General features: G+C 32.9%; 2 protein-coding genes across 5 annotated transcripts; one reads left to right on the top strand and one right to left on the bottom strand.

Moving 5' to 3' along the window:
• Positions 1 to 1186: 1186 nt before the first annotated feature.
• LOC116345805 (alpha-1,3-mannosyl-glycoprotein 4-beta-N-acetylglucosaminyltransferase A) lies at positions 1187 to 22471 on the bottom strand. 2 transcript variants are annotated; one of them, XM_031775493.1, is made up of 10 exons: positions 22390 to 22471; positions 21620 to 22128; positions 7943 to 8063; positions 5720 to 5856; positions 3323 to 3619; positions 2513 to 3183; positions 2213 to 2432; positions 2060 to 2141; positions 1734 to 1992; positions 1187 to 1669 (listed from the first exon to the last, which is right to left on the bottom strand). In XM_031775493.1, exons 4-10 carry the CDS (start codon positions 5835 to 5837, stop codon positions 1637 to 1639), a joined length of 1680 nt encoding a protein of 559 aa, XP_031631353.1. In that variant the 5' UTR covers positions 5838 to 5856; positions 7943 to 8063; positions 21620 to 22128; positions 22390 to 22471; the 3' UTR covers positions 1187 to 1636. The 2 variants fall into 2 exon arrangements, with proteins under 2 accessions (XP_031631353.1, XP_031631354.1); XM_031775494.1 differs by having other exon boundaries at positions 21620 to 22112; positions 22390 to 22409.
• Positions 22472 to 24313: 1842 nt separating this feature from the next.
• On the top strand, positions 24314 to 26013 carry LOC116345775. 3 transcript variants are annotated; one of them, XM_031775453.1, is made up of 8 exons: positions 24314 to 24419; positions 24493 to 24540; positions 24617 to 24827; positions 24894 to 25040; positions 25156 to 25364; positions 25441 to 25557; positions 25634 to 25831; positions 25907 to 26013. In XM_031775453.1, the coding sequence occupies exons 1-8, from the start codon at positions 24367 to 24369 to the stop codon at positions 25923 to 25925; spliced, it is 1002 nt and encodes a 333-aa protein (XP_031631313.1). In that variant the 5' UTR covers positions 24314 to 24366; the 3' UTR covers positions 25926 to 26013. The 3 variants fall into 3 exon arrangements, with proteins under 3 accessions (XP_031631313.1, XP_031631311.1, XP_031631312.1); XM_031775451.1 differs by having other exon boundaries at positions 24894 to 25120; positions 25185 to 25364; XM_031775452.1 differs by having other exon boundaries at positions 24617 to 24832; positions 24941 to 25120; positions 25185 to 25364.
• The last annotated feature ends 645 nt before the right edge of the window (positions 26014 to 26658 follow it).

Here is a 26658-nt window from a genome sequence, read left to right as displayed (position 1 = left end):
TTTGCTCTGATTACTTTGAATTTTAACATCTGAGTTTTCTGAGAGTATATGTGTATGATCTATTTTGGCGTTGAATATGAATAACATTTATTTTATAATGCATTTTTAAGTGGTTGTCAGTTGTGTCACTTCAATTTGATATAAAAATAAGAACGATGATCGTAAAAACATAATCGTAACAATGACAGAGTGTAAATGGAACAGCGGAATGTGCAAATGGGATAAAAATTGACAACTGCGAAATCATTAAAACCAGTTTTATTGTTTTTTGTTTAAGTATTTAATTAAATGGAACCAAGAATTCATATTAGAACAGATTCATTTCCATAATATTTTCATTGTAGTTTTCACTCAGATTTCAAATTTTCTTTCTGGCAAATCAAATTTGTTCCCGAGTTTTCGAATTTTAAAAGAAGAAAAAAAATGATTTTAAAATCAGTAGAAAACGAAGATTTCAGCTATTTTGGATCGTGTGAATGTTGAAACCGAGATTTGATCGGTGTTTAGATGAGATAAATTCAATTCCTTTGATCAGTTTTGCTTATATGGAAACGGGAGACGACAACACATTGCCATACATACCAATTTCTCGATCAGACATGAGCAGACTAATCAATTTTTTGTATGTTGAAAATATGTGTATATAACAGGTTGTCTAACGTTTGCAATGGCAGAATGTGTGTATATTATGTGTTTTTTTAATCATTTGTACAAAGGTGTCGATTCAATAGGAAAATGAAGTCTGTACACATGAGAACAGAAGCATTTTTTAGTTTTGCAACGCATATCGGAGAATAATGGCTCGAATTTGCAAGAAGCAGAACTTAACTTGTTTAGTGAAAATCAATGTATTCATATACAGTACGTATTATTAACAGTTTCCGAAAATGAAAATTTGCTTTTCGATTGTTTTAAGCGTAACATTCATGTTTTTTATCTAATCAATATAATGGTTGATCAATATTTACAAAATTTAAGAAGAAAATGAAAATTATCATCGTACATATTATGTCAAGTAATAAAAATATAACTTAAATACAGTTAAAGTAAACAAATTCTCTCAATTCTTTCTTTTTTCGTATCACAGTTTGGGTTCTTTTTTAAATTTTCTTTAAACTTATTTATCTCGTTTTTTTTTATTGAATATCCTGTTCCATGTTCAAATGTTAATTTTGGCGCTGCTATAAGGTTTTTTTTTTACCTTCGCGCTACCCACAAGACAAGCGATCCAAGATGATTTGATACGCAGCATTCAGCAAATGATGTTAATTTTCTAGGGAGATTTTACTCATACAGATATTGAAAATGTCTATCATACATCTACTTTTTTAAGTGCATCGGTGCAAATGCATTTCTATTTCTTTGATGTTTCTGAGATGTGATATTTGAATTTTGAACCATTTTCTATGAACTGTTCGAGTGTTAATTTTGAGATCTATGTGAAGTTTGCAATGCATGTAGCATAGAGGTCCAACGTCAGCTTTTCTGAGTGTAATGTGTGTGCGTATACAGGGAAATATTCCATTATTTTACGAATGGCTTCGTATTATCACCCTAGACATGAGTTTCACATGAAATTAACACCAATACTATAATTGTACATGAATTTAACATGAAGTGTAAACATTCAATACGATCATCGAGACACCGAGACATCTTGTAAGTGAATCTAAAATGAGAGAAATTAAATTTCATGAAAAATGTACAATTATTAAAACCCGTTTATTACGTACTTCACTGAGAATTGCCCAATTTTCACTGTCAGTGTGTACATGTAATCGAATCTCTTTGATTTTTCCAATTTTCGCTTCAATCGTTCCTTCGGCAATGCCAAATTCGTTAAAGTTTCCAATGATTAAGAATCCATCTGCCGTTGAATTATAGGCACTCCATATGTATGAATTTTCGGGCAATGCGGCGGGCAAAATCTCCACGGTGGTATTATAAAATCGATCACTTGGATGCTCACTATTACCACTTCGAAAGAGATACCTATCAAGCACAAGTAATCATTGATCAATGAGACAATTTGAAACGATGTACTTGTTATAACACATACCTTCTCAAATTAAACGGTTGATGAAAAATGAATTGAACTAAATCGCCCGGTTGCGGGAGAAGGCCCCAAAAAAATGTTTGCCCTAAAATAATTTGAATAAAAATAAATAAATCTGCAGAAAAAAGGAATCGCAAAAAAAAATCGTTTAGATACCTAGATAAGCTCTAGCTATTGTGTGGCTTTTGTATGGATTTATCGGGCTTTTTATGGTCGCCGGTGGATTGGTATGTGGAAAAAATGAGGGAATTTTACCAAATTGTTTGTCTTTTAATTTTTGCACTTTGCCACGCAACGATGATGTCGTGCCAATATGTTGAAAAAGTGATGGCTTATAATGTTGCCACAATTTTGCTTTTTCTAATTTACAATGTTTCTGTGCGTTCGAAAAATGAGAGAAGATAATAGTATTAAGTAAATGAAAATTCAGAAACAAAACTCAATGTATTCGATTACCTGGTCCTTTTCCCAATTACAAACTTTTGTGTAAATCAAATGTTCAAGTAGCCAATCAACAGGCTTATCGTTGTAGAACATTTGAAAGAATGTAATCAACCAAGGAAGTTCGGCCGACTTAAATAATTTACCAATAAAACCCAGCTGACAAAAATCTAAAACAAACCATTGTTCGCGCCGTATCGTTTTGTCTAAAGCAAAATTTTTCATAATTGTTATGAAACCGCGCTTTGCAAGAATGTCATCTTCGAGTTGCACATAAAATGTAGCTTTATTTAGAGCGTAGGCCATTAAAAAGGAGAAATCTAAATTTTGTTTCGAGCGCCATTTCACACGCTCCGGTGGATCATTCAATGTGATTTTTAGTTTGTCCATGTTTGGATAATATGACGGCGGTGGACTTAGCACTTCAATTAGACCACCTTCGACATATTGCGAAAAACGAACTTCGATTTGTTTGGCAATTAGCTGCACATATTCAATATCGGTTTCACCAACAAATACCACAATCATTGTTTCGTTTTGCTCTTCTTCTTCCATATTCGTAATGAGATTGTGTAAAGTACCCATTAAATACGATTGTTTGTCACGTTTGACGGTGGGCACCCCCAGCACAATTGACACACCTTGACGACCACCACGTGACAAAAGAAAAGCCGGTCGTAATGAACCTATTGATTACAAAAATTACAAAAACACAGTTCGATTTATGAAAGACAATTTTTAAATACGTACACTTGGTACGAAATCTGCTTTCTAAAATGATTTGTAGGAAAAAAAAAGCCTCGAATAAATTCAATTATAACTTACTTGGATCGTCCAAAAGATGAGGTAAAAAATGAAATGCAGTTGGTAAACGTAGGCTGGTGGGAAATCTCGGTGCAGCACTCATATTGCGAAGCATTGACCGTGTTTCGGGACTTAATGCATCTAACAATGGTCCGGTGATTGTAATATTTGTGCCGTCATTGTTTGGCGACGGTATACTTATATATTGTGATAAAATTGCAACATCCTCTTGTCGTGATCGATACATCGATTCCAGATATTGAAGACGAATTTGAAATTCAGCCAAACGCTGTGACATCGTCAATTCACCGGATAAATCTAGAAGAAAATTCAATTGAAATGGTTGAATTAACTTTTCATTGTTGTTTAACAACTATAAATTATTCTATTTCCGTAGCGAATGTCAACGTCGCTTTAAACGATTGAAATGACAATTGCACTCCGACATTTACATTGAGGATTTGTTGTCAAATCCATGCTGTTGGTTCCGACTGTATATCAAATCTATTGATAAAATTTTCTTTTATTTTTCTTTTGATAGTCGTGAATTGTCTTAACTCCCGCACTAGGGTGTATCGATAATAAAGGAAGTAATAATTTCTTGGGCGTCGGGAAAATTAACCTGTGAAAAATAGTCTGTGAAAAAATCTTTTCAACCATTGCAAAGTTTCACATCATTCCGATATCATACATGGCTATCATACAAAAATTCACATTTTTCAACATTTTTTTTTGAAAATTAATTTATCGCAAAACTAACACGCCGAATTTTGCTTTCTCATACCATGAAACCTTTAAAAAAGACAGAGAAGACAAAAACTGGCTTCAATATTCCTGTCAATAATTGCCAAGTACATGAAGATTAGCAAGTAATTGTCAAATATATAGCATTTATGTTTGGTCTAAATATGAATGAATAGTTTGGTGTGTACTTCACAATACGAGATTGCAAGAGAGAGATTTAATGATGAATTCATATGCGTATTTGTACGATAAATCGGTGGTACGCGTTTGTGTTTATATACTAGCGGCAATAGCTGGCGTGACATCGACGTATTTCTTATTGAGATGGTGAAAAACATTTGATGAATTATGAGAGAGAGAGAGAGAACGAGAGATTGGGTGAGATGGAATGAGAAAGAAAAAGTGGGAATCCACACTTGAATAACCGTTTTAACAGAGAGGCATGCTTAATTTATTCCTATCTAGATGATCTTGGACACAAAACATTTGTCCATTGCATGTGATACAGAAATTCTGTAACAGAATGCGTGCCAAAGTGTATATAATTCTATCGAGAGATTCATGGCATAAAAACAAGAATATTTAGCGCAGACGAGTTTTTACCAGAAGAAGTTACACACAGTAGTGATTGTATGCATCATCATCATCGATTCAGGTAATTTAAGGCTAATTTTTTTTATTGATAATAGCATTTTCTCGTGCATGCGGTTCATTCGGTAATCGTTTACCACACACAATGTGTAATCTGTGTAAAATATAAAATATAGTCGTGACATGCCATCTTTACATTCCATCGTACACATGCAATTGCGTTTATAATATACAGTAAACCAATTGTTGGATAGAGGAGACAAAATGAAAACACACTGAAGACGAACAAATGCTGATTTTCATTATCACACATTTACAACCTAATTCTAACCAGTTTGTTGTACTATGGCTACATCTTTATGTTTTGTTTTTCCATTCTTAATGCGGTCTTTTGTTCGTCGTGTCAACTATCAACAAACATGACATTTGCTTTATCCGTGATTCAAAAAAAAAAAAAAAAAAAAAAAAAAAAATTAAGGAATGAATTAACGTTGACCTTTTATTCAAACTCAAATTCATGTTTTAGATACAAATTCTCAATGTGTTGCTCTCTTTCTCTTGCCTCTTTGCGTTCGCACATTTTTGCAAAAGGGTTTTTTGTTTCTCTTTTGTGCTATTCTTGTTGTATTCCGTATTCAAGCATTCGTTAAATTCGAATCCGGTAAATATTCGACCCCGATTCGACGTCATAGGAATATAATCAAGTCGATGCAACAGCTTAAATCGAATGGAATTTAATCTGTTAACGAGAATCTAGGCGATGCGCGCATGATTTGCGCAGTCTGTAAAAGCACACACAAATCTTCAATCTAGGTAATAGGTAATATACCATAGAGACGAAACAAGAGAGGCATGCATTTTGAGATATATTTTTTTTATTGAAGTTAGCTCTAACATGTACGTGTACAACTTTCTCATCATCGATATACAAAGAATTTTTATTTTTTGTTTTTCCAAACAAGATTTACGAACGCGCACACAAACGAATGACCTAAAATATTTTGTTTGCACACAATTTTTCAAATGTAACGTGTTTGCTGTTGTTACACAGTTCACATTGGTATTATAGTTTTGATTTCTTACCCGGTCCAATGAACAGCATCATTAAAGTGAAAGGAATCATAACGCAAAAACCCAATATGAGTAAGCATCCTCGCCGCCGTAAACTGAATACAGGCGATGCTGTCAGCCCCATTTTCATCGTGATAAATCTGTAGCACCTATATGATAGGATAGATAGTAAAAACTTCAAATTAATTGACAAAAGTTGAGAATTTATAGGAAAAATATATGGATGTATTTATGCATGTGTTATACATATTATTTGATTGATGAATTCATTCTATTTAAATTGTTGATGACAATTGACTCTTATATTGCACTTCAATTGACATAAGACGACTTTATTGATTTCATCCTCTATTTTTTTTTTTTTTTTTCGAAAAGTGTTTCGAAATCGATCAATATATACTAATGGAAATATTTCGCATGCATATGATGTTTGCCAAGCAAACCGACAAAAAAGGAACACATTGCACATATTCGCATGCTGAGTATTGAAATGATAATGAAAACGGATCATTGTATATTCAACTGTTTACGGTTAGACAAGTGATAACTCAATTTTCATTCATTATATATTATGTGTTGTTGACTTAATAAAATCACACACAAATATATGTATTTATGCATCGTCATGTGCTCGTTTGTGTATTGTTCATTTGTCACCAAATAATGAGTGTAAGAGCATGACGAAATGACTTAATGTCGCAGCGACACGTTGATCTGTAAATTCAGTCTCTACATACATATCTTTTGATTACATTGCTGTTTATCGACTGTGTCATATATGATACCAATTATATATTGAAAGTACTAAAATTATTCGGTTTTTTTCCTATTGTTTGGCTAACATCTGATGATATAATTATTCTGACCACGGGAGTGAACAAATCATCTGACAAACGAAAATTGATGACAGATATTTGCAAAGTTTTTGAATTATAAATTACATGTGACTTTTTGTATGTGTGTTTTACACACAAGACTGCCCTGTCATTTTCCAATTAAGCGAAAAATACTTGTTATTGTCAATATGAGTGTTTTGAAAGATAATTTCTTGTCGACACTGAATTTTTAATGATTATTAACACCAACTGTGTATATTTTACACCAAAAAAAAAATAATTCTATAAAACTTTTATGTACACTTTTATAGTAAATCATTTTGTTCAAGGCAAAATGTATCAATAGCCAAAACTTTCTATATAGTTTGGCTGTCGACACCAGTGTGGATACCCACAGAGGATGGAAAATAAACGGAAAATTGCGGCGAACAATTCTCATTTTGGCGACACACAATCTCCACACATATAGCTTGTTCTCTGTGTGTACAAATTATATAGTTTTCTGTTTTGTTCAGTGGCGATCAGCGTTTTGCCTGTTTATCTTCCCGACGGCGCATTGATTGAAAATTTATGGGATTTCATCTTGAACGATTTTATAACAGTTTTTTTTTTCTTTTGTCAGACAAAAAAAAATCCGTCGAAAATTCTGTGCCAACATTTTTTTGAATATGTATGAAAAATCGATGGCATCAGCGGAGATTTTTTTGGTTTTAACTAAAATAAATCGTACATTTGTGAGTCGAACTTTTCCGCAGGCATTGTTTTTTTAAATTTTTGCATACAATATTTGTTCTCAATTGTTTTCGTATTCGCAAATCACAAATATTTAATAATGTTTTGATCAAAAATATTTTAATGCATACTATTTTAAACGAAGAGTTGTCGACAACATTTGCGCTTTATGTGACAACTTTTGGGTCAAATTTATTCAAAGGTTGCCACTTACAACCTACTTCAACAAATATTGTTTTTAATGCAATTCCAAAAGTTCAAATAAAAATTTTTTTTAAATATTAATTTATTTGGTTATCGTGTTAATAAATTTTTGTGTACTGAGTACCGTGCACCACTCACATTACAAAACTGTTCGACTATCTTGGTCAAATAACACAAAAAAAACTGTTTGCGTTGTTGATTTTTTTCATCAAAATCCATTACCTTTTGCTCCGGAAAAGTAATAAAAGTGCACGGTTTTGAACGTCGTGCGTAAAACTTCCATCCAAAATAATCGATAAATATTTAGTGCGATTAGATAAGCAATACGTTAGTCAATCTATATCAATGCATGTGTTTTGCTTGGTTTTCTATGGATTCATAACGGTTTGAGGATATTTCAAAATAAAATAAATCTTCACATTATAATCAAAATTCAAATTAATTTCCGACCAAAAACACTTACCATCAATCATTTGAAAAAGACACTAGTCAAATTTGCCGTATTGGGCACCTGGTTTCTCTTTGACGGAAACTCAATGAGTTATTTCAATCCAACCTTCGTATGGAATGTTTGAATCAGATATCTGAAACGAGAACAAAATGAAAAATATAATTGGAGCAATATGCAAATGATGAATTGTATTCAGTTTTGAAACAAGTTAGTTTTACATTCCAATTGGAAGCCGTATGAAATCAATGCAAGCAAATCAAATTGAAAAACAAAAAATGTCACTCAACATCATATGTAAATGAATTTAATTGAAATTTCTCAAATTGAGAATCTTAATTGAGTTTCATTGAATGACATTTTGTTGATTGTATTGAATGAACTTTTGTAATTTTCTTTCGACATAAAATTCCACGTGTTGAACACATTGATTGAGTGGATACATCTCTTTTATGGAACAATAAAAAGATAAATCGAACATTTAATAACTTGACTTGATGTATGCTGAGGCCATAAATAATAATAATTGTATGTGCAATTTTTTTCGTCATAGGCCATAGTTTTAGTTTAACTATTTGCAAGAACTGAAACAAAAAAATATATGATGATGACTGTCATTCAGTCATTTGAAACAAGTTAGATGTTCTGTATAAATAGAATTATAATATCCTATAGGAACAGTTGAGAATTAATGCGAAATCTCCATAGATTTTATGCAAAAATTTGTGTTCGTTCATAAACAAAAGACTTTAGAAAACAGGCATTTCATAAAAGAATTTATAAAATGGGAAATTTGTTGTTTTTGTTTCATTTTTTCAACTTATCATTAGCTAAGTATTCAATGTTTGCAGCAAAAATATTTACAAATACCAAAGCCGCACAAAGAAGCGAATTAATTCTAGTGGTAATGTATAGAAATGAGTTGTTTCTCATGGAATTTTGTTTTTGTTCAACTGAACTCCGAGGTTTCGCTTCGATGCATTCACGTGAAAAAGGGCCATTTGAGTGAGCGAGTGTGTGTGTGTGGATTGTATTAGGTGCCGCATAAAATAAATTCATATAATAATTATTCTCATATGTCACTTTTTCCGCCCGAATTACTGAATTCTCTTCAAAAATATGATAATAAAATGAGTATATGCTTTGAAATGACCCGCTACACTTATCGGTTCGATGATTTGGCGCTGTTCGATGGTTACTTATGAAAGAAAATTCAAACAATTTATCATCATCGATGCGTGAATATACTTCACGTATATTGCATTGAGAACACTCTTTTTCATATGTAAATTCAATTGAAGTAATGGCAAAACAAAAACCGTTTTTTTTTGTAATAATACCAAAATCACAGGGATTCCTGCATATATATTTTTTTCATTATCTACAAATAGTGTTGAAAACAAATTTGAAAAAAAAAATCCGGCTCAATGTGCTAAAAATCATTTTCACCGATATCACACCATATATAATACGATCATATAATACATCCAATGAAATAACGAAGCGTCAAGAATATCACGTTTCGCATTATGTAAATTGAGGCAAATAATAATTCGTTACGTGTGGAAAATTTAAACTTTAATTCGATGCAATTTAATTTAATTTAACCGTAATTAGAACAGTAATATTTGTATCTATGTCGGTATGTTTTTGCAAATATTTGATTTCGAGAAATTTTTCAATTTCAATTCATTTTATGGTTCTTTAAACATGAATCCGTTTATTATGGACTCTCTGCTTCCATCCATTCTCAATGGGCTTATTCGCAATGTGTCTGGTCAGATGAATATACCAAATTGATCCTCAATCGTTCTAATAACGTAAATTATATATATTTATTTGACCGCTCATGCATCCAATTCGTCAATGAGTTATCATTTTGAGAACAGTATGTTTATTGTATCCAACGAGACAACATTTGATGGGTTGTTTGCTGACGGTAGCAAGTTGTTAGCAACAATGGAGGTGTTTGTGTTTCGATGATGTATGTTTTGAATTTGCGGTTAATTCTGCTTTATTATCGCACAGTTCAAAGATCTTTAAAATAATAATTCCAATACTGTTCATGCTGATGTGCTTAAGTGTTCACTTGTTGCTTTTAGAAATGTCGCCAAAATGCCAACCCGTCAAGAAATTCTGTTAAATGGCGCACTTACGCAGTGTACCTACACTGTCACTACAGCAAAAACCAGAAATTTAAAATTTATATTCTATGCAAATCAGAGGTCAATTGGAATAAAAGTGGAAAATCAACCGGAGCTATGCTATATAGAATGAGAAAGAAAAAAATGATTTGAAAACGTCAATACGCTAGGTCACCGTTTGATTTATAATGACATACACAGACCGGATTAGTTAATTGCTATCACCGAATTATCAATTAATGTTTCATCGAGTTTTTCTGCGTTTTTTCTCATCGTTTTTTATAACAAAGCCGGAAAATTGAATTAAAGCTCACAATGTCATTATAAGAATAGACGTGTTGTTTTTATATGAATTATCTATTCTAATTGGCATCTGTTTTTATAAATCTTATTGCATGATGGAATCTAATTTCCCTTCTGGCAATGTATTTATGATTCTGATGAACGCATTTTTCAATGTACGAGAGCACGGGAGAAAGAGAAAGAGAGAGAGAGATGAGACATGAGACATTAAGAAGTCTGAGAGAAGAATTTCGCTCGTATTGCAATGTGAATCATTAGCGCTAGAACTTAATTAGTCAGCTACCTAGTGTCTACATCAAATGTGAATCAAAACGCATATTTATATTGTACGCGAAGAAGATTAGAATCCATAAAGAAGGAGAAGTGTACTCCAAGTGTACCCGACGTATCTATTGAATTGCTTATATCGCGATTGATTTGAATCAATGGCATTTGGATTTGTGCAACTTTTCATTTCTTATTTAAAAAAGTAAAGAAATTTTCAAATCGTCTCGTATGTGTTTGATAAAGAACTATTGTAACGTTGCGTAGAATAAATCAATGTGACAATGCGTTTAACAGACTTGTACTGGGTCGGTCGAATACCATAAAGAATTGAGTAGAGAAACAACTAAAAACTAGGTTTTAAATATATGGTGTGTACGTCACAAGCAAGCGTAATAGGTAAAGAAGTAAAGATCTAAGCAAAAAAGAAAAGAATTAACAGTACAGCTATTCATGGAAAAAGGTAAGAAAACGATAATATCATTTAAACTTAAATGAAATGTTTTGATTAACTGAGATTATCTAGCGAAAACCACTTTTAAAATGATCTTATAGTATAAGAAATCGTGCTATAATCTCGCTTATTCAGCGTGTATGCCCAATAGAACGGGACGTATGTATACAAAGCGGTTAATTTTTAAAACTCATACATGTGTGTGATATAGAATGTGATTTAATTTTAATTGAATTTTCAATGCTCTCTCTCTGTGTCCTCTTCAATCGCAAATCATTTCGATTGTTAAAAACAATGGAACTGACTGCAAAACTGATTGAAAGCGGATCAGTGAATGAAATTGCCTAGCGTATCAAATGAATGAAGGTCTTCTTTCTTTTATGAACCCGAAAGAATGGTGTACGGCTCATCAATTCAAAATGGATCAAACACAAGTAGTTACATTGCATGAGATTCATCTGAGTTTCACGTTCTCTTTTGTTGTTGTTGTTGTTGTTGATTTTTTTCTTGTTCATTTCTTGCTGTTGCTTTTTTCTTCTCTTTTTTTTGCTGCTATGCTTCTGTGTCTTCACTTCAAGTCAAATTGACATGACGACAAAAAAAAAGAATGAAGTCGCCTCTTTTATCTTTTCTCTCTCATCATTGTTTTTGCGCTGCATTACATCGGCTCTCCAGCACAGTTCTTTTTCATTTTGCTACACTTTCAACTGGGATAGTGCGAATCATTCGATGGATTCTTTCTCTTTTTCCAGATTTCCTCTTCTCGCGCGCGCATACACACACATTCACATATTTATACAGAGACAGTCGATTTACACGATGTTATAATGCCTATGGAGTGGCAATTTCTCTATCCAATTGCAAATTCAGAAGAAAAACTAACAAGAAAAATGGCATGAAAATTGATTCATAGAATTTAATTTGAAATAGACTAACAACCACACAGACCACACTATGTATGCAAGATGGCTCTTTTTACGGTTTGCTTTAAATGCTGCGATGGAATAAAAGAGAAAATAAAACATTGTGCGGCTTCATTATATTAATTTTTGTTCAACTATTCCGATGGGACCCATGTGAATTCATTTTCAATGTATCTCTCTGCACACAGCACCCACGGTCGCTTTCACTAACTAACACCCAATCCCAATAACAATAGAAGGAGAGAATAAAAAAAAAATGTGTGCACGGTTATCAATTAATAAATTAGCAAAATGGTTTTTTTTTGTGAGTAAAATATCGATTGAATTTGTTATATGGCTAAATGAAGTTTTATGCATTATATTTTATTTTTTTTCAAAAATTCAGTGTTTCACTAGCACACACTACTTGATTATATGAATGACATGACAATTGGTGGTTTTGTTTGCAGTAATAGTAGTGATTTATTTCACAAAAATACTGTAAATACTTAAATTTTGGTGTGTTTTAAAGATGTTGTCATTTTATAAAAAAAAAAATTCAATATTGAATTTGAAGAGAGTCTCGCAATACCATGAGGCAATATAGTGAGTGCGATCCCCGCGGAATATGAACTTTTTCCAGAGTATTGTAGTTAGTTGGCTTTTTATGGTTTGTATGAAACGAAATTGCGTTTAGGTAATTATGTGTATGTGTATGGGTGTGTTAATCTATTAATTCTAGTAATGAGCAAATTTTTGTTTGAACCATATCGAAACAAGAGCAAGGTAAAAAAAAATAATGACGATAAACTTGACCTGGAGTTTTGACAACCCGATCGATACTACCAAGAAGTTGTTTATTTAAATTTTAAAAAAAAGTGTTTAAATTCGGTTTTAAACGAATCAAATATACTAACACCAAATACCACGTGTACAATAGAAAATTGGTAGCATCATGACCAAGCATAATATGTATATAATGTATATACTTGGAACGAAATGAGCAATTGAAACAATTGTTGATGAGTAAATAAATAACGGTAACAGTATATTCACTTGGAAAAAAATACAAGCATATAATTTTTTTTTTTCGACGAAGATAAATCAAAAGTCATTACCGCATCTTACACATATTCAGAGAAAGAAAGGTAGAGATAGGAAATTTAATACTCAACAAAGAAAGAAAAAAAGCGGATTATCACCGAACGAATTACAATATGAATTTCAATCAGTCTACAAACACAATGTTATGTTTTCATTCTTTTTTTCTGTAAATTAATCATACACATCAACAATACAACCGCAATGAAACCATTTCGAAATGTTTGCACGAAATATTTTGGATTCACATCCAAATAACGAACGAGCGAAACTTAATAAAAAAAAACTTATATGCATCGCATAAATTGTGCGAAAAATGCAATATAAAATGTCTGATCTGCATTAATTCATTGGAAAATAGGGAAAAATGTCAAAATTGATTTTCAGTGAGACACATCACATGCAATACGACAATACTTGGCGAAAATCTCCAAAACACGATATATTTTAAAAAGTTCACCGATCCATTTCTATTCTGTAGCCAAAGCGAGCCTGAGGTGGCGTTTATATATCTGATTGATATGCACCACATCGTTCATGCATCCACAAGAATGATCAAACATAAAATGCACACAACAAACTAAAAACTGTAGTTTTCCGTTAATTAAATATTTGTCTTTACGAAGTTGATAAAAGCAATTATTTCACCACATCTGGGTGTGATTGTTTCAGCTTCAAAATAAATGTCATTGGTTGGTCTTTTGTTTGGGTTTTTGATTGTACTTTTATGATATGTATAGTTTATACAGACTCTTGCATAAAATGCACATATTTTCCGTGTTTTTGCCTATTTATAGATTGGCCTGCCGCAACGCACTGTATGCATTGCAAACAATTCAGTCTATGAACTCTCAACATCGCAATAATTGTAATAATTTGTTTGCCAGAATCACTATTAATTCTCGGTGCTTACAGTTTGTATGTTGCTTGTTGCTGTCTTCAATTCTTCTTCTTCATTTTCGTCGTCATTCGGTATCAGGTTCTCTCTTTATGCTTTCAAGCCGCGCACAGCTTGAATTGAGCGCACGATTCACCATTTGACTGTACAATTCAACAAAGTTCAAAAGAATTGAACCGGTGTGTAAAATAACTTGAACAAAAAAAAACTATTTTCGCCGTTTGGTATTAAATAGCGAAAGAAGAGAGAGAAAAAGAGAGAGGAAAGAATGATGCGAAAACACACATTTTGTGCACATTTGTGCGCTGGAAAAATGCAATGAACTTCAAGGCAAGATCAATTCTTTAATTGTTCGAAGCGGCAAATATGCGTCCTTTTTTTTCATTTTATACTTGCATGTCGTGTTTGTATGTTCATCAATGCCGCTGCATTTGCAATGAGCATTCTATAACCCCTTTTTTACCACTTGACAGGAAAAAAATGAGGCCACGAGAAATTGTGATTCTATTCCGATTTAACAGCCAAACACAAATAAACAATTGATGTTCGGTTGAGCATTATGATTTCATCTTGATTATTTTCGGTTGATGCATGCGATTCTTGCGTCCAAAAGTCTAATATTACAATTGGCTTTTAAGCTAAATCCAAAACGAATGAATATCTCCTTATTCAATGGTTTCTCCTTCTGGAGATGACTTAACTAGTCGGATGAAACTTTTTCAAAGATACAATACTCTTAAGACAGACGATGCTTTCATGCAAGATTAAATTCACATTCGATTAAATTCACATTCGATTAAATTGGTACTCTAAAAAATGCCTCTCGTTCTGCCATATTCATTTCGTTTTGCACAAACCAATCTATCATTCATAAGTTGGTTGTGAAAATGTTGTTGCCACTCATTGGCCACCAACGGCAATGACAGCAATTTCAAAATGTGTTTGTGTGTGTGTGTGAGTGTGACACAACTTCAAACTCTCAAGGGCCTCACACCGTGTCTTCGTTTATTGTAATGGATGGCATTATCTTTTCATATCACCATAACAATAACTGAATAACATTTGCTGCATAAGTTTTGGCACAAATTCAAGCCTACGCTACTTTAACACCAAACAAGCGATTTAAAAATTTCTCTTATTGGTACTTTGCTTTATTCATAAACTATCCAAAAACACATTTAAAGTACACTGAATGGACCATTGTCTTCGATTTTTCGCAGTATATATCGAACCTTCTTCAATATGCTCTGGACAACCGATTTGTCGATTTCCTTCAACTTTCTCTCAAATCTTCCAACCAGTTGTTGCTCGTTTCAAGCCTTCGCCTATAACATACATCCAAAAACAGATTAAAAATAATAATTAATTATTATAATAATAATTTGGTGTCTTTTTGTGAAGTTAAACAGATGGTCCTTTTTTCACGGAAATGCTATTTTTTAAGAAGTGAGCCCTTATTGTGGTTTTTTCTGCTTGCAAACCAAAATTTTGTCTTTAATCAGATAGTTCTCAATGAATTCTATCGATTTCAATAATAATTGGTTGATAATGGAGCAAGTAATGGAGGTTTAACCTTACGTTACAGCATTAAATTTTCGAATAATGGCTCTAAAACACCTTCCAAAGAAGATCCTACCATGCAAACACCCCTTTATCAAAGTTCATATTTTCGACGTCTCTAGCCTTATATAGTAGAGCCCTAACATAATCAATGCAAAAGAAAACCACTTGCATTTGATTCGTGGCTCAATTTGGAGATGAATGTTTCACCGTCCAAAATGACGAATTTTTCAATGCAACATGCTATAACATATGTCCATAAAGTTTTGGCAGTAAATTCAGACGTTCGCCATTTGGACAACAAACATAAAATATCAAATTCGTTTTTATTGGCGTAAACCTTTATTTATAAGCTATCCAATAGCACATTCAAATTACACTTAAAGGGCCATTGTCTTCAATTTTTCGTAGTATACTTCGAACCTTCAAAATCATGCTCTGGCAGACCGATACATCCATTTCCTTCAACTTTCGCTTGATTCAACCCATCAACTGTTGCTCGTTCTGAGCTTCCCAGCCCATCTCGTACACTTTATGTTTGAGAGCCGACCAGAAATCTTCGATTGGACGTGCCTGTGGAATGTTTGGTGGGTTGTCCTTTTTCGGTACAAAAGAATATTTTGTTCAGTCAGCCAATTCAATGTTTTTTTCGCATAATGACTGCTTGCAAGGTCCGGCCAAAACATGATTTCGTCTCGGGCGTGATGGTTTTCAATGAATTGCTTCAGTTTTGGCAAGCATTGATCAATATAGATGTCAGAATTTATCGCTTTGGCTCCTTGTGGTCGAATAACTGGCGCTGAAATACCTTTCGATGATATGGCCACCCACACCAATACCTTCGGCTCAAATTTTGACTTACCGGCATATTTGACATTGTCTGTTGTTGTTTCAATGTTGTCAGTGTAAAAGCCATCGTTTCCACTCAATTCATGGTGCGCAAAAGTAAAGTATGATTCATCATCCAAAATCATGAATTTTCCATTTGAAAAATGTTTATCACGAAGTGCACGGCAACATTTTGGTATTATTTCGAGTTGTCTCGGTGTATATTTTGGTGCTCGCTTACGTTTACGATAGAAAACGTTGTTTTTCTTTAAAATACAATGCACTGTGGACTTTGAAACTTCGAATTTTCGTGATAATCGTCGTGTTGATTGACCAATCTTGTTTTTTGCACTTGACAGCAGACTTTTCGTTGTTCTGACACTTAGTTTCAGAGGTGCGCACTGGGGGGGATTCAGGGTTTTACCCCCCACCTAGCTTGGTCACGTCCGGATTTCCGGGTCTAACTTTACCCCCCTCAAAATTTTATCACGTCCGGATTTCCCTCCCCCAATGATTCAAGTACATTTTCTAAATACACATTTTTGTGTATATTCATTACAAAATTGCTTTGTTTTTTTCATTTTCTGGCTAGTTTTGTAAAAAACTATCATTTTTTGAGATAATCGAAAGTACGTCATATTATTGAAACTCATTCATTATCATTTTCGTTCTCAGTCAAATCGAAAGTCAATCTTAATACAAGCGGTTTCAGGTTTTCGGAAGAAAATCCGGATTGACCTCCCCCAAGAATTGTTTATTTTCTTGACCCCCCCCCCTTCCGAAAATCCGAAATTTGACAGCTATACCCCCCCCCCCCCAAAAAAATCACGTGCGCACCTCTGCTTAGTTTTGGTGGACGACCAGATTTCTTTTTGTTTTCCGGTTCCTTACCTTCCCGCCAATCCTTTGAAACACGAAATATCGTTCGAGGTGAGATTGGCTTGTCTTTAAACACTCGAAGAATTTCTTTTGTACTTAGTCTGCCAAAACAATTTGCGATAGACTTTCGTAAATCCAATTTGTACGACATTGCGAATGATTGTATTATGTCGGATTGGGTTTGACAGTAGTTCGGAGGTACCGATAAATGCACTGCGTGCGTTGGTTGACATTTTTCAATTTTTTATTGCTGCGTAATAAACGTCTGAATTTACTGCCAAAACTTTATGGACATATGTTAAGGCGAAGTGAACATCCAATTTTTGCCACTATTTGAAATTTTTTTGTTACATATTTTGCTGATTCCTAACGATCGTGTCTAAATCTATTGTTTTAGTTCAAATTTGGATGTGCTGTAACCATAAGAACCAACAAAAAATGAATTTTTGCTTGAGCAACCCGGTGTTCGATACTTGATGACAATTTTGAAGGGTTTGAGCATTTAAATTGGGAATACGACCGTATTTTTTGCATTCTCTAGAATCCTCATCTTCATACTAAGTCCATGAAACACGATACATGCTTCGAAGTAAGATTAGTTCATCTTTGGACACATGCAGAATTTCGTTTGTTTTTAGCTGTCCAAAACAGTTTGAGACAGACTTGCGCAAATCCAATTTGTACGACATTCTTATTGGGTGCATTTCGTCGGTTTGTGTTTGTCAGTAGTCTCGAGGTACCGATAAATGCACTACGTGCATTGGTTGACATTTTTGAGTTTTTAAATGCTGCGCAATAAATGTCTATAAGTTGTGCCAAAACTTATGCAGGATATGTTATTGAATACTTTATATATATGTAATATTAAAGTGCATTGCCGGAATAATAAACATCGGAACTATATGTTATATAGTCCGATTTCAAAAATGAAACTTGCACCTAATGGGGTCGCCTCAACTGTAGCGGATTATGATATGTTTTTATATATTTAGTGCACACTTTTTCGGCTGTTATTTGTGCCACCTGAGTTTTCGGTTTTAACTATTCTGGCATGCATACACACAGGTTTGGTTGTTGTGCTTCTTCGATAGAAACTTTAAAATCAATCACCAAAAGGTGTGCTCTTCCGACAAAAGAGCATGACCGATCTTTTTATATAATCTCTTTAAAGAGTTCATTTGCCTCGATACCATAGATGACAGAACATCTACGACTATAATGTCATTTACTTTGCCGTTTATGTGTCACTCTTGCTTGTGTTTTATTCATTTCATCGATCGCAAATCAATTGCACAAAATGAAAATAATAATACACTGCCAATGTATATACTTGGAAGTAATGCTTGATGTATCGATATAGAAACAAATGAAGTTTAAGGTGTCCGCAGAAAAACTAACCAATTTTATCAAAATTGTATAATTTGAATTCGAGTTATATCGACTTTTGTTTGAAAATTCATAAAAATACATCTAAATGTGGTAGTTTTCTGTACTAGAGCTACTTGCCATAAGGTCTATTGGGTAATGGGTATGTTTTTTTTTTGAAAGAACATCTAAAGAGCTACAAACTGAGTGATTTTAAAATTTAATATTTTTAATCAAAATCGTAGAACTTAAACCTGGGCGAAAAAAGAAATAAAATATATTATCTGTGCAGTGCACTCAGGAAACCGAAAAAATTGGATTCAAGTTGATAGCTGTTACAATACAAGAATCAAAAACGATTTTAAAACTTGATTTGCAACACATTGTGTCCATGGCGAATATATTCTCGTTTCCGTGTACGACTATGTACGAATGGAATTATGAACAGACACGACAGAAAAATCACTCATAATTTATATATATATACACACATAAAACATATACACACAAAAATCAAAGTGAAAAAAGAACGTTTTTCCTTTGGAATTATACATTTTTTAGTAGGCACTTTATTCGGTGCTTGCAAACAATATAGTTGAATGTAATGCGGGGAAGAAAACAGAATTCTTATCAAAAATGACAATCGGTCATTGATTTTATTTTCATCACATAGTCGCCATTAATTAGAATAAAAATAATAATTGTGTGGGGATTCAAAAACGTCAATGTATGAATATTTAAAAAAAACATGATTACCCCATGTGTTTTATATGAGTTAATAAGTACATGACAGATCTCTGATTTACAGGTGAGCAATTGCAACTCATGGTTGCCATTGTATTTGAACGAAACCGTTATCTTTCGATCCTGGTTTTACAAAGAGAAAATTTATCGCATAATTTGTTTGACGCACACTTATTTACATACATGTCGTTGTTTGATATTATTCTCTCTTTCTTTTGCTTCCTTTTTATTCAACACAGTACAGTTGTATTAATTCGATTTTTCGAATAGTGCACTTCAAGAATACCAATAGAAAAATATATGTAATTGTAATCATCATACAGGGGAATAATTTCAATGGGAAACCGATTTGTTTAAACATTTTACCGCTGTTAAAGGCCGTAGTACATTTATTATTTATACACAAGAAGTCATTATTACATCCATTATCAAAATCCAAAACCACAAATCGAGATATAATGTAGGTTAAATCGTTCTCTCTTTCTCTCTCTCTAGCCTTTCAAATACATAGCAATTTGGAATGGTATATTGCTTCACAATCAAAAATTCTGGAAAAATTGAAAAAACAACAAGTTGTTATGAAAACAGATTCTATTCAACAACTTTTTTTCTCTCTCGCTTTACCTTACTTAATCCATTAACGACATTGAAAGTTTTCTATTTCTTGCTAATTTCAATGAACAATTATAAAGTAATTAAAAAATAAAATTCCATACTCTTTTTTTACTCAAAAATTTTGTGCATTAGTCGAACTTTTCTCGGTTGTTTTTGAAATTTACTTAGTTCAAATAAAGGTTAGTTAAAAAAATCCATTAAAAAAAATATACGCAAAATGAAACTATAATTGGACATGCACATACGCTCTTGTTGAGCTAACTTGTGCACACCAACTGAACTTGCACAGATAGTCGCCTTATATATATTGCATATTGCAGAAACTTTTTGACGTTGAATGGTTACCTACTCATTTTTAAATCAATCAAACGTTTCCAACATGGTATATTCACGTTCAAGCAAATATGCGAAAAATATCTTATTGAAATTGAATGTAGGTAACATTATATTTATCATTCTATTTTCTACATTAAACGTATAACCGCACAAATCGTTTCGCTCATGACCATTTATATGTTTGACATTCAACATTAGAAAGACAATAATAAGTCAACCTTTTCGAAATATTTAATTGCTTTTCATCGTTTGAACTCAAACGTTTTTTACACATACAAACACAGGCCACGGCTATTACAAAGACAAAGAGAAATTTTTTTTATTCCGTTTATGTTACATTGTATAAAATGAAGTGATACGATTCCCCTGTGATGTATTAACGATTTGCCACAATGCATATCTTACTATTATTGGGTCAACAAAGTCGATTGCAAATTGATTCATCGATGTTCTGGCGAAACAAAAAAACGCCTTTTGACCATAACATGTTTTGAAAAGTTTACAATGGATTTTATTTGACATAAAAAGACAATATATTTTCTAGAGAAATGAAGAAAGAGAGAGAGAGAGAGAGAGAGAGAGAGAGAGAGAGAGAGATAGAGAGAGGGAAAAATGGAAGAAAAAGAAATCACCATATAATTTCCCCCTACAATGAGATAAACGTCCAAATGACAAAAATTCTAACTTTCAAAAATGTAAAATTGAACCGTGTTAAGAATTAAGTGTTACAATACAAAATCCAATACAATCAATATCTTGCGTATTTGACGATGTGTCCCATCATTATTTTTATTTTTAAAAAATTCGATAATCTCAATACAACGCAATCGTTTTGCTTAAAGTTTTGGTAGTGCGCTGATATAATCAAATAGTTTGAATAATTCAATTCCGAAACACTATTGAACCCTTTAATTTGTGAGAAAATCGTGCATATCAAATGCTCTCACACCAAAAAAGAGCCACGTACTAGTGTGGCCAATATAGCAACTATCTCTTTTCGATTCAGGTTGGCCTCTGCATAAGCGAGAGCATAGATTTTCCTTCGTATTTGGCTCATATGGTTTATATAACTTTTAAATCATCTCAATAAACGTTGATAAAAGAAAAAAAAGAAGTAAACAAACAACAATTAACGAGCAGAATTGCAACCTTCAATTGAGAACTATATTAAATCGAAATCATTTCTTATAGTAAACATTTCTTTCTCCGTTTAGTTTATTAATAAGAAAAAAGAATAATAACACGAAACGTGTGTAATAGTTTTGAAAATTGTGCGGCTTAACTCATACATCAACTTACTTTTTCCGACTGTGATAGAGATCGGCTGTTCAATCATTTCGATTGTTGTTGTTGTTGGTCCGTTTTCACTTATTTCGTATACAAACTACCTTTTTTTTGTGGTTTTTTTATAACTCCGCTTAGTCTTTCGATTGCTTTGAGCGATTTAGTTGCGAATTGTGTATCGAATTTACTCTCAATGGCAACGTGTGTGCTCTGTTTTTTTATCTATTTTGTCGTTGCTTTCTTTCTTCATTTAAGTTAATTTATATTTATATCTAAGATTCTTAGTTCGCCTTCACTTTCTCTTTCTTAAATGCATATTGTCGGCTTTTTCCCCTTCAAAGTGCTTAAGATGCTTGAAAAGCAGTGTTTTGAGGTTTTTTATTATCTTCACCTTGGGCACAAATATTTACCAATAGAAAAAATTTATTCGACACATATGAATTGTCGGATAACGTGTAAATTTGTTCAAAACGCAAGTCTCTACATTCATTCGTGTCCGCCAAATTCGCTAAAACCATTAAAAACTATTTCGAATACATAATGGAAAATGCTATAAAATTATATTTTATAATCGCGGATTTAATGATATTCAAAAAAAAAAACAAACACATTTATTTGCATCACTTTAAGAGAATTGTGTATCTCTATTGTTAGTATGCATTTCAATATGGGATTTGGTCGAATGAACAGTTATACAAAAAAAAAATCATCATTCAATAAAACCGCGTAAGGATGTTAAATTGAAAAATTTGGGACACAATCAAAGAAGTGAGAAAAAAACGCACTATTCACTGCGAGACAGAGAGATTTAATGTGCGATGAACATCACACAACTGCGTTCATCACTGGTTTATCAAAGACTAGAGGCGGTTCCCAAAGCAACAACTATCGTGTTCACATTCACAGCTATGACGCTACTGCTTATACAATTGACTCCGTTATTATGTTTCTCTCATCTATACACCATAACAAAAATCGAACGCTCAGCTGTCTGAGGCATTTCTTTCTCACTCTATTTTTCGCTCTCTACCACAACAATGACAAAACAAGCGCACGCGTGTATTGGTATAGTGGTTAAAACGATACAAACACACAAATACACATGTGCAAGCGTGTGTTTGGTACACGCGCTCTCTTAAAATTGTACATTTGTACATGAGAGAAAACGGTGAGACGAGAAAGAGACAGAGAGTGAATTGTGGAGAATAAAAATAGTCTTGAATACTCAGCAAATGTGGCACATTCGATGCGTTTGTATGGTTTCATCTTACCTATACAATTGAAAGTGTATCATTCTCTACCGCTCTCAAACTTTGTCGTTCACTTCTTTTTCTCTTTCGATAGATTTGAAGAAAAAATGCCATCAACATCATCATGGCATCGCATATAGAGTCGCACAAAAGCTCAACATTTGAAGATTATTTGTTGCTCGACTGTTGCTCCACAGAGTGTTTTAGAGAGTTATACACAACTGAATTGGGATCAAGTTCATGATTGATGGTTTCAGCAATGATTAATTGAAATCAACCGTTATTTCATTTTCTTTTCGATAAATAACAACAATCTATTTTCGACTTTGTTTTATTTTACAAAACATGGCAAATAATCAAGAAAGACATTTTACTTGGAAATTGTTAAACTAGAATATATGTTTTTGCGTCGTTTTACTATTAATTAGTTATAAATGACATTATTTCTAAGAAAAAATCTCATTAATGTTCAAACGTAAAAAAATATCAAACAAATTCGAATGAAAAAATTGTGTCGATTTTTTGTAATCATAAATTATAATTGATGGAAATGTGTCGTTAAAATGACTTGAAGTATTATAGTTCTTTAGTCTCTTACAAATGTAAAATTAAAATTACAAAAAACCACTCGAGCTTTCATCGAAAGCTTAGCAAAAGCTCGGCGCGGTTAATAATTCGAATCAAAGCCCAACATAGAGTACACTAGTGCAATCTTTTGACCTGCACAAATTTAAATGACCGTGTACCATAAAATGCTTGTTCCTCCTTTTATGTTGCACTTATAATTATACATTATGGTCAAGAAGTATCCCATTAAAAATTGCAAATAAATGGAAATTTTTTCGATAAAGACTGTTTCTCAGGGCAATATATGTGAGGAGAACCGCTCTTCAAACTACGTAATAGAATAAGATAGTATCACGATGTTAGATATTTTTTTATCTTTTAATATTTTGCTCGTTACTTCGACTCCTCAGAGCGATCGATAAATGTGTTATTGTTACAGTTTTGATAGAAATACAGAAGTCCATTAATTCGAATAATTTTGTTTTCAAAAATTTCCTTCGAATTATCTGAGACCCAAAGGAAAATAACCAAGTGTGAAATGTTGTGAAATTCAAATGTGTGAATTCAATTTATCGGAGTCAGAATTTTATCATGAATTAAATAATATTCAGCCAGACGGTGAACAAATTATCATCTAATACATCCAAATGGATTCAATAATAAAAAAACAGTTCAAAATATTGTGAAAAAAAGTATGATGAACGTAGACGCGCTAAATACTTTCGCTGTAAATAATTTTAAGCAACTATTGAAGAAAAAAACAGATCTTCAGAAATATGCGAGTATGGAAAATGTATAAAGTAAATATGTTTTCTTCTTCTCTGAATTCCAACATCTTCGCTTTGACAATTCAAAACTTTTTAGTATATATATGGGAATCTTATTGAGGTAATTTCATTTCAACGATTTTCTTGAATCACTCGAAAAATTTGAACATTCATTAAAATGTTTGTTTTTCGTGGTATACTGTTCACAATTTCTGTGGCAATTTTCATTTCGTTAGTAATATTTCTTTTTAGTGAAAACACATTTGCGGGGGTTATACTGCTATTAAAATTACTTTTTTTATAGGCCAACAGCCTTTGCTGGTCAACGTTGCAAAAACAAAGGTCAAGCCAGGTTTGTATTGCACCTGTTGATACAGGTCACTTAGAATAATTACTTGCCTACGAATAAAATTTTAAAAAAATTCTAGTGTGCCAACAAAACCGGATCAATTGGTCGAAATCAACCAAAAAGATTTAAAACGTCTCCAGAATCTTTACAAACCGGATGGTTATAAACGATATATTACCTACACGACAATCGAAAACTACATTCGATGGCTTAAGCAAGATCCGAATCTGAAAGATGTCAAGTTTTTCTGTTTAAATGGTGATTTCACCGATGGAACTTTTGTTGTGACGGTTCAGTTAACTACCTTTGCAATCAATATAATTTGAAATCCCTCACATTTTTAACTAATCTTCTAGGACCGCAATGATATATATGCGGATACACTTTATGAATCTAATCATAGACTCCATCGTTTACTCTCGCTAATTAATTATTCTAATGGATGTATTTTTACGGGCATTCGAACTGATCTGAAACCGGTGATAATCGATGCTCTAAAAGAGGTAAATGTCAATATAGCTTTGGATCGCACATCATTGCTTTACTATTTGCCAAAAGAAGAAGCATTGAAATTCGATGTTGAGTGAGTATGCACGGACGTCATTTACTTGAAAATAGATAGAAATCGATGAAGTTTTCCGAAACAGGAGATTACCTGAAGGAATTGAACTGCGACAAATACGTGACATTCATGACATAGAAAAAGCAAACTCGGTGTGGCCCAATCGTAATCCGAATTCTCTGAGGTGTCTTCAACGAATGGCCAAATATAATCCACAAGTTGGAGCATACAAAGAAGATGGAACTCTGGCGGCTTGGTTATTTAGGTTCGAGACACAAGAAATGAACTTGCACTTGCATTTTTTTTTATTTTTGAATGAAATTTTTGTATATGGTTTACAGCTATTCCACGGGCTTCCTCGGTCCATTACAAGTCGATGAAAATTACTACGGTAAAGGATATGCCGGACTGGTAACGAAATATGTGGCCAAGAAAATTGCCGAAAATGGACATGATGCGTAAGCTAGTTTCTTTTCATCATTTGGTGATTATTTTAACTTATGTCTATTCTTTTCTTTCGTGACTCTTCCCTAGATATGCTAGTATTGTTGAAAAAAATGCACCATCTCGATCACTTTTTACCAAACTTGGCTTTAAATCCATTGGCGAAGTACAAAGAATTCAAACGGAAAGCAAGTTGTCAATTACAATGAGACCGCCCAACAAGATGTCAATTACAGCTCACGGAAGTTTGAAGAATGAAAATTTCTTTCCGTTACCGAGAGTTTTTTGGTAAATAGTCTATTATTTTGATTTGAGAAGATTTGAAAAGATTTTAATATTTTGAATGGTTTTTTTATTTCAAAGGCACGCCAGCTTGATTTGAGCCGATTCACATAAATTTAACATGATTTGAATTGTATCTACGCCCTTGTTTTACATTAAATACCAACCCCAAAATAATCTATATCTTACGCTCTTTGTTTAATTGTATGTACTATGTTGTACAAACTATGTACTTTGCGGTTGTTCAATCGCTGTATTTCAGTTAAATGGTATCTTGAACCGCACTTGATTGTTTCAGTTGTTGATACAACGATTGCTGTCTTCTTTTAGGCGCGTATGCTTTGATCGATTTGCAAAAAAATGTGATTCGTTTCTGCTTCGACAGCATTTTCGTCATCTAAACAGCAAAAAGTCTCAACCGTACTTTTCCTGCAAAGTGTCATAGGTTTGATAAACCATTGACAGAAAGCAAATAGAAATAAACCAAAGAATAAGATTGTTGGATTATTGGATTATTGGATTTGTGCAGGGAGTATACTAGGTCAACTTTTCAGTAAGATCCTTAGTTCTCGTTGCTCAGGTTTTTAACCTATTGCAAGACGCCCGCCTGTGTACAATGTACACGAATCAATAGTCTGATGTTTAGAAGATATTATTCAAGCTTGGATTTGAGTCACATGCCCTTTTATAGAAATTTAATATGTCAAAGATTAAGATTGTTATTTTGAAGTGTTTTTTTTCTTATTATTTTTTTATTTTTATCTTGCTGAGAGTTTTTTTTTGATGATTTACCAAAGTTTTTAAGATGGATTAGATACAGCCATGAATTTTAC

The sequence above is a fragment of the Contarinia nasturtii genome, unplaced genomic scaffold, assembly GCF_009176525.2.
Source record: "Contarinia nasturtii isolate CC-2019 unplaced genomic scaffold, AAFC_CNas_1.1 Cnas_scaffold_1371, whole genome shotgun sequence".
NCBI lineage: Eukaryota > Metazoa > Arthropoda > Insecta > Diptera > Cecidomyiidae > Contarinia > Contarinia nasturtii.
The sequence above is the reverse complement of the archived record's forward strand: the minus strand, read 5'-3'. Positions and strand labels throughout refer to the sequence as shown.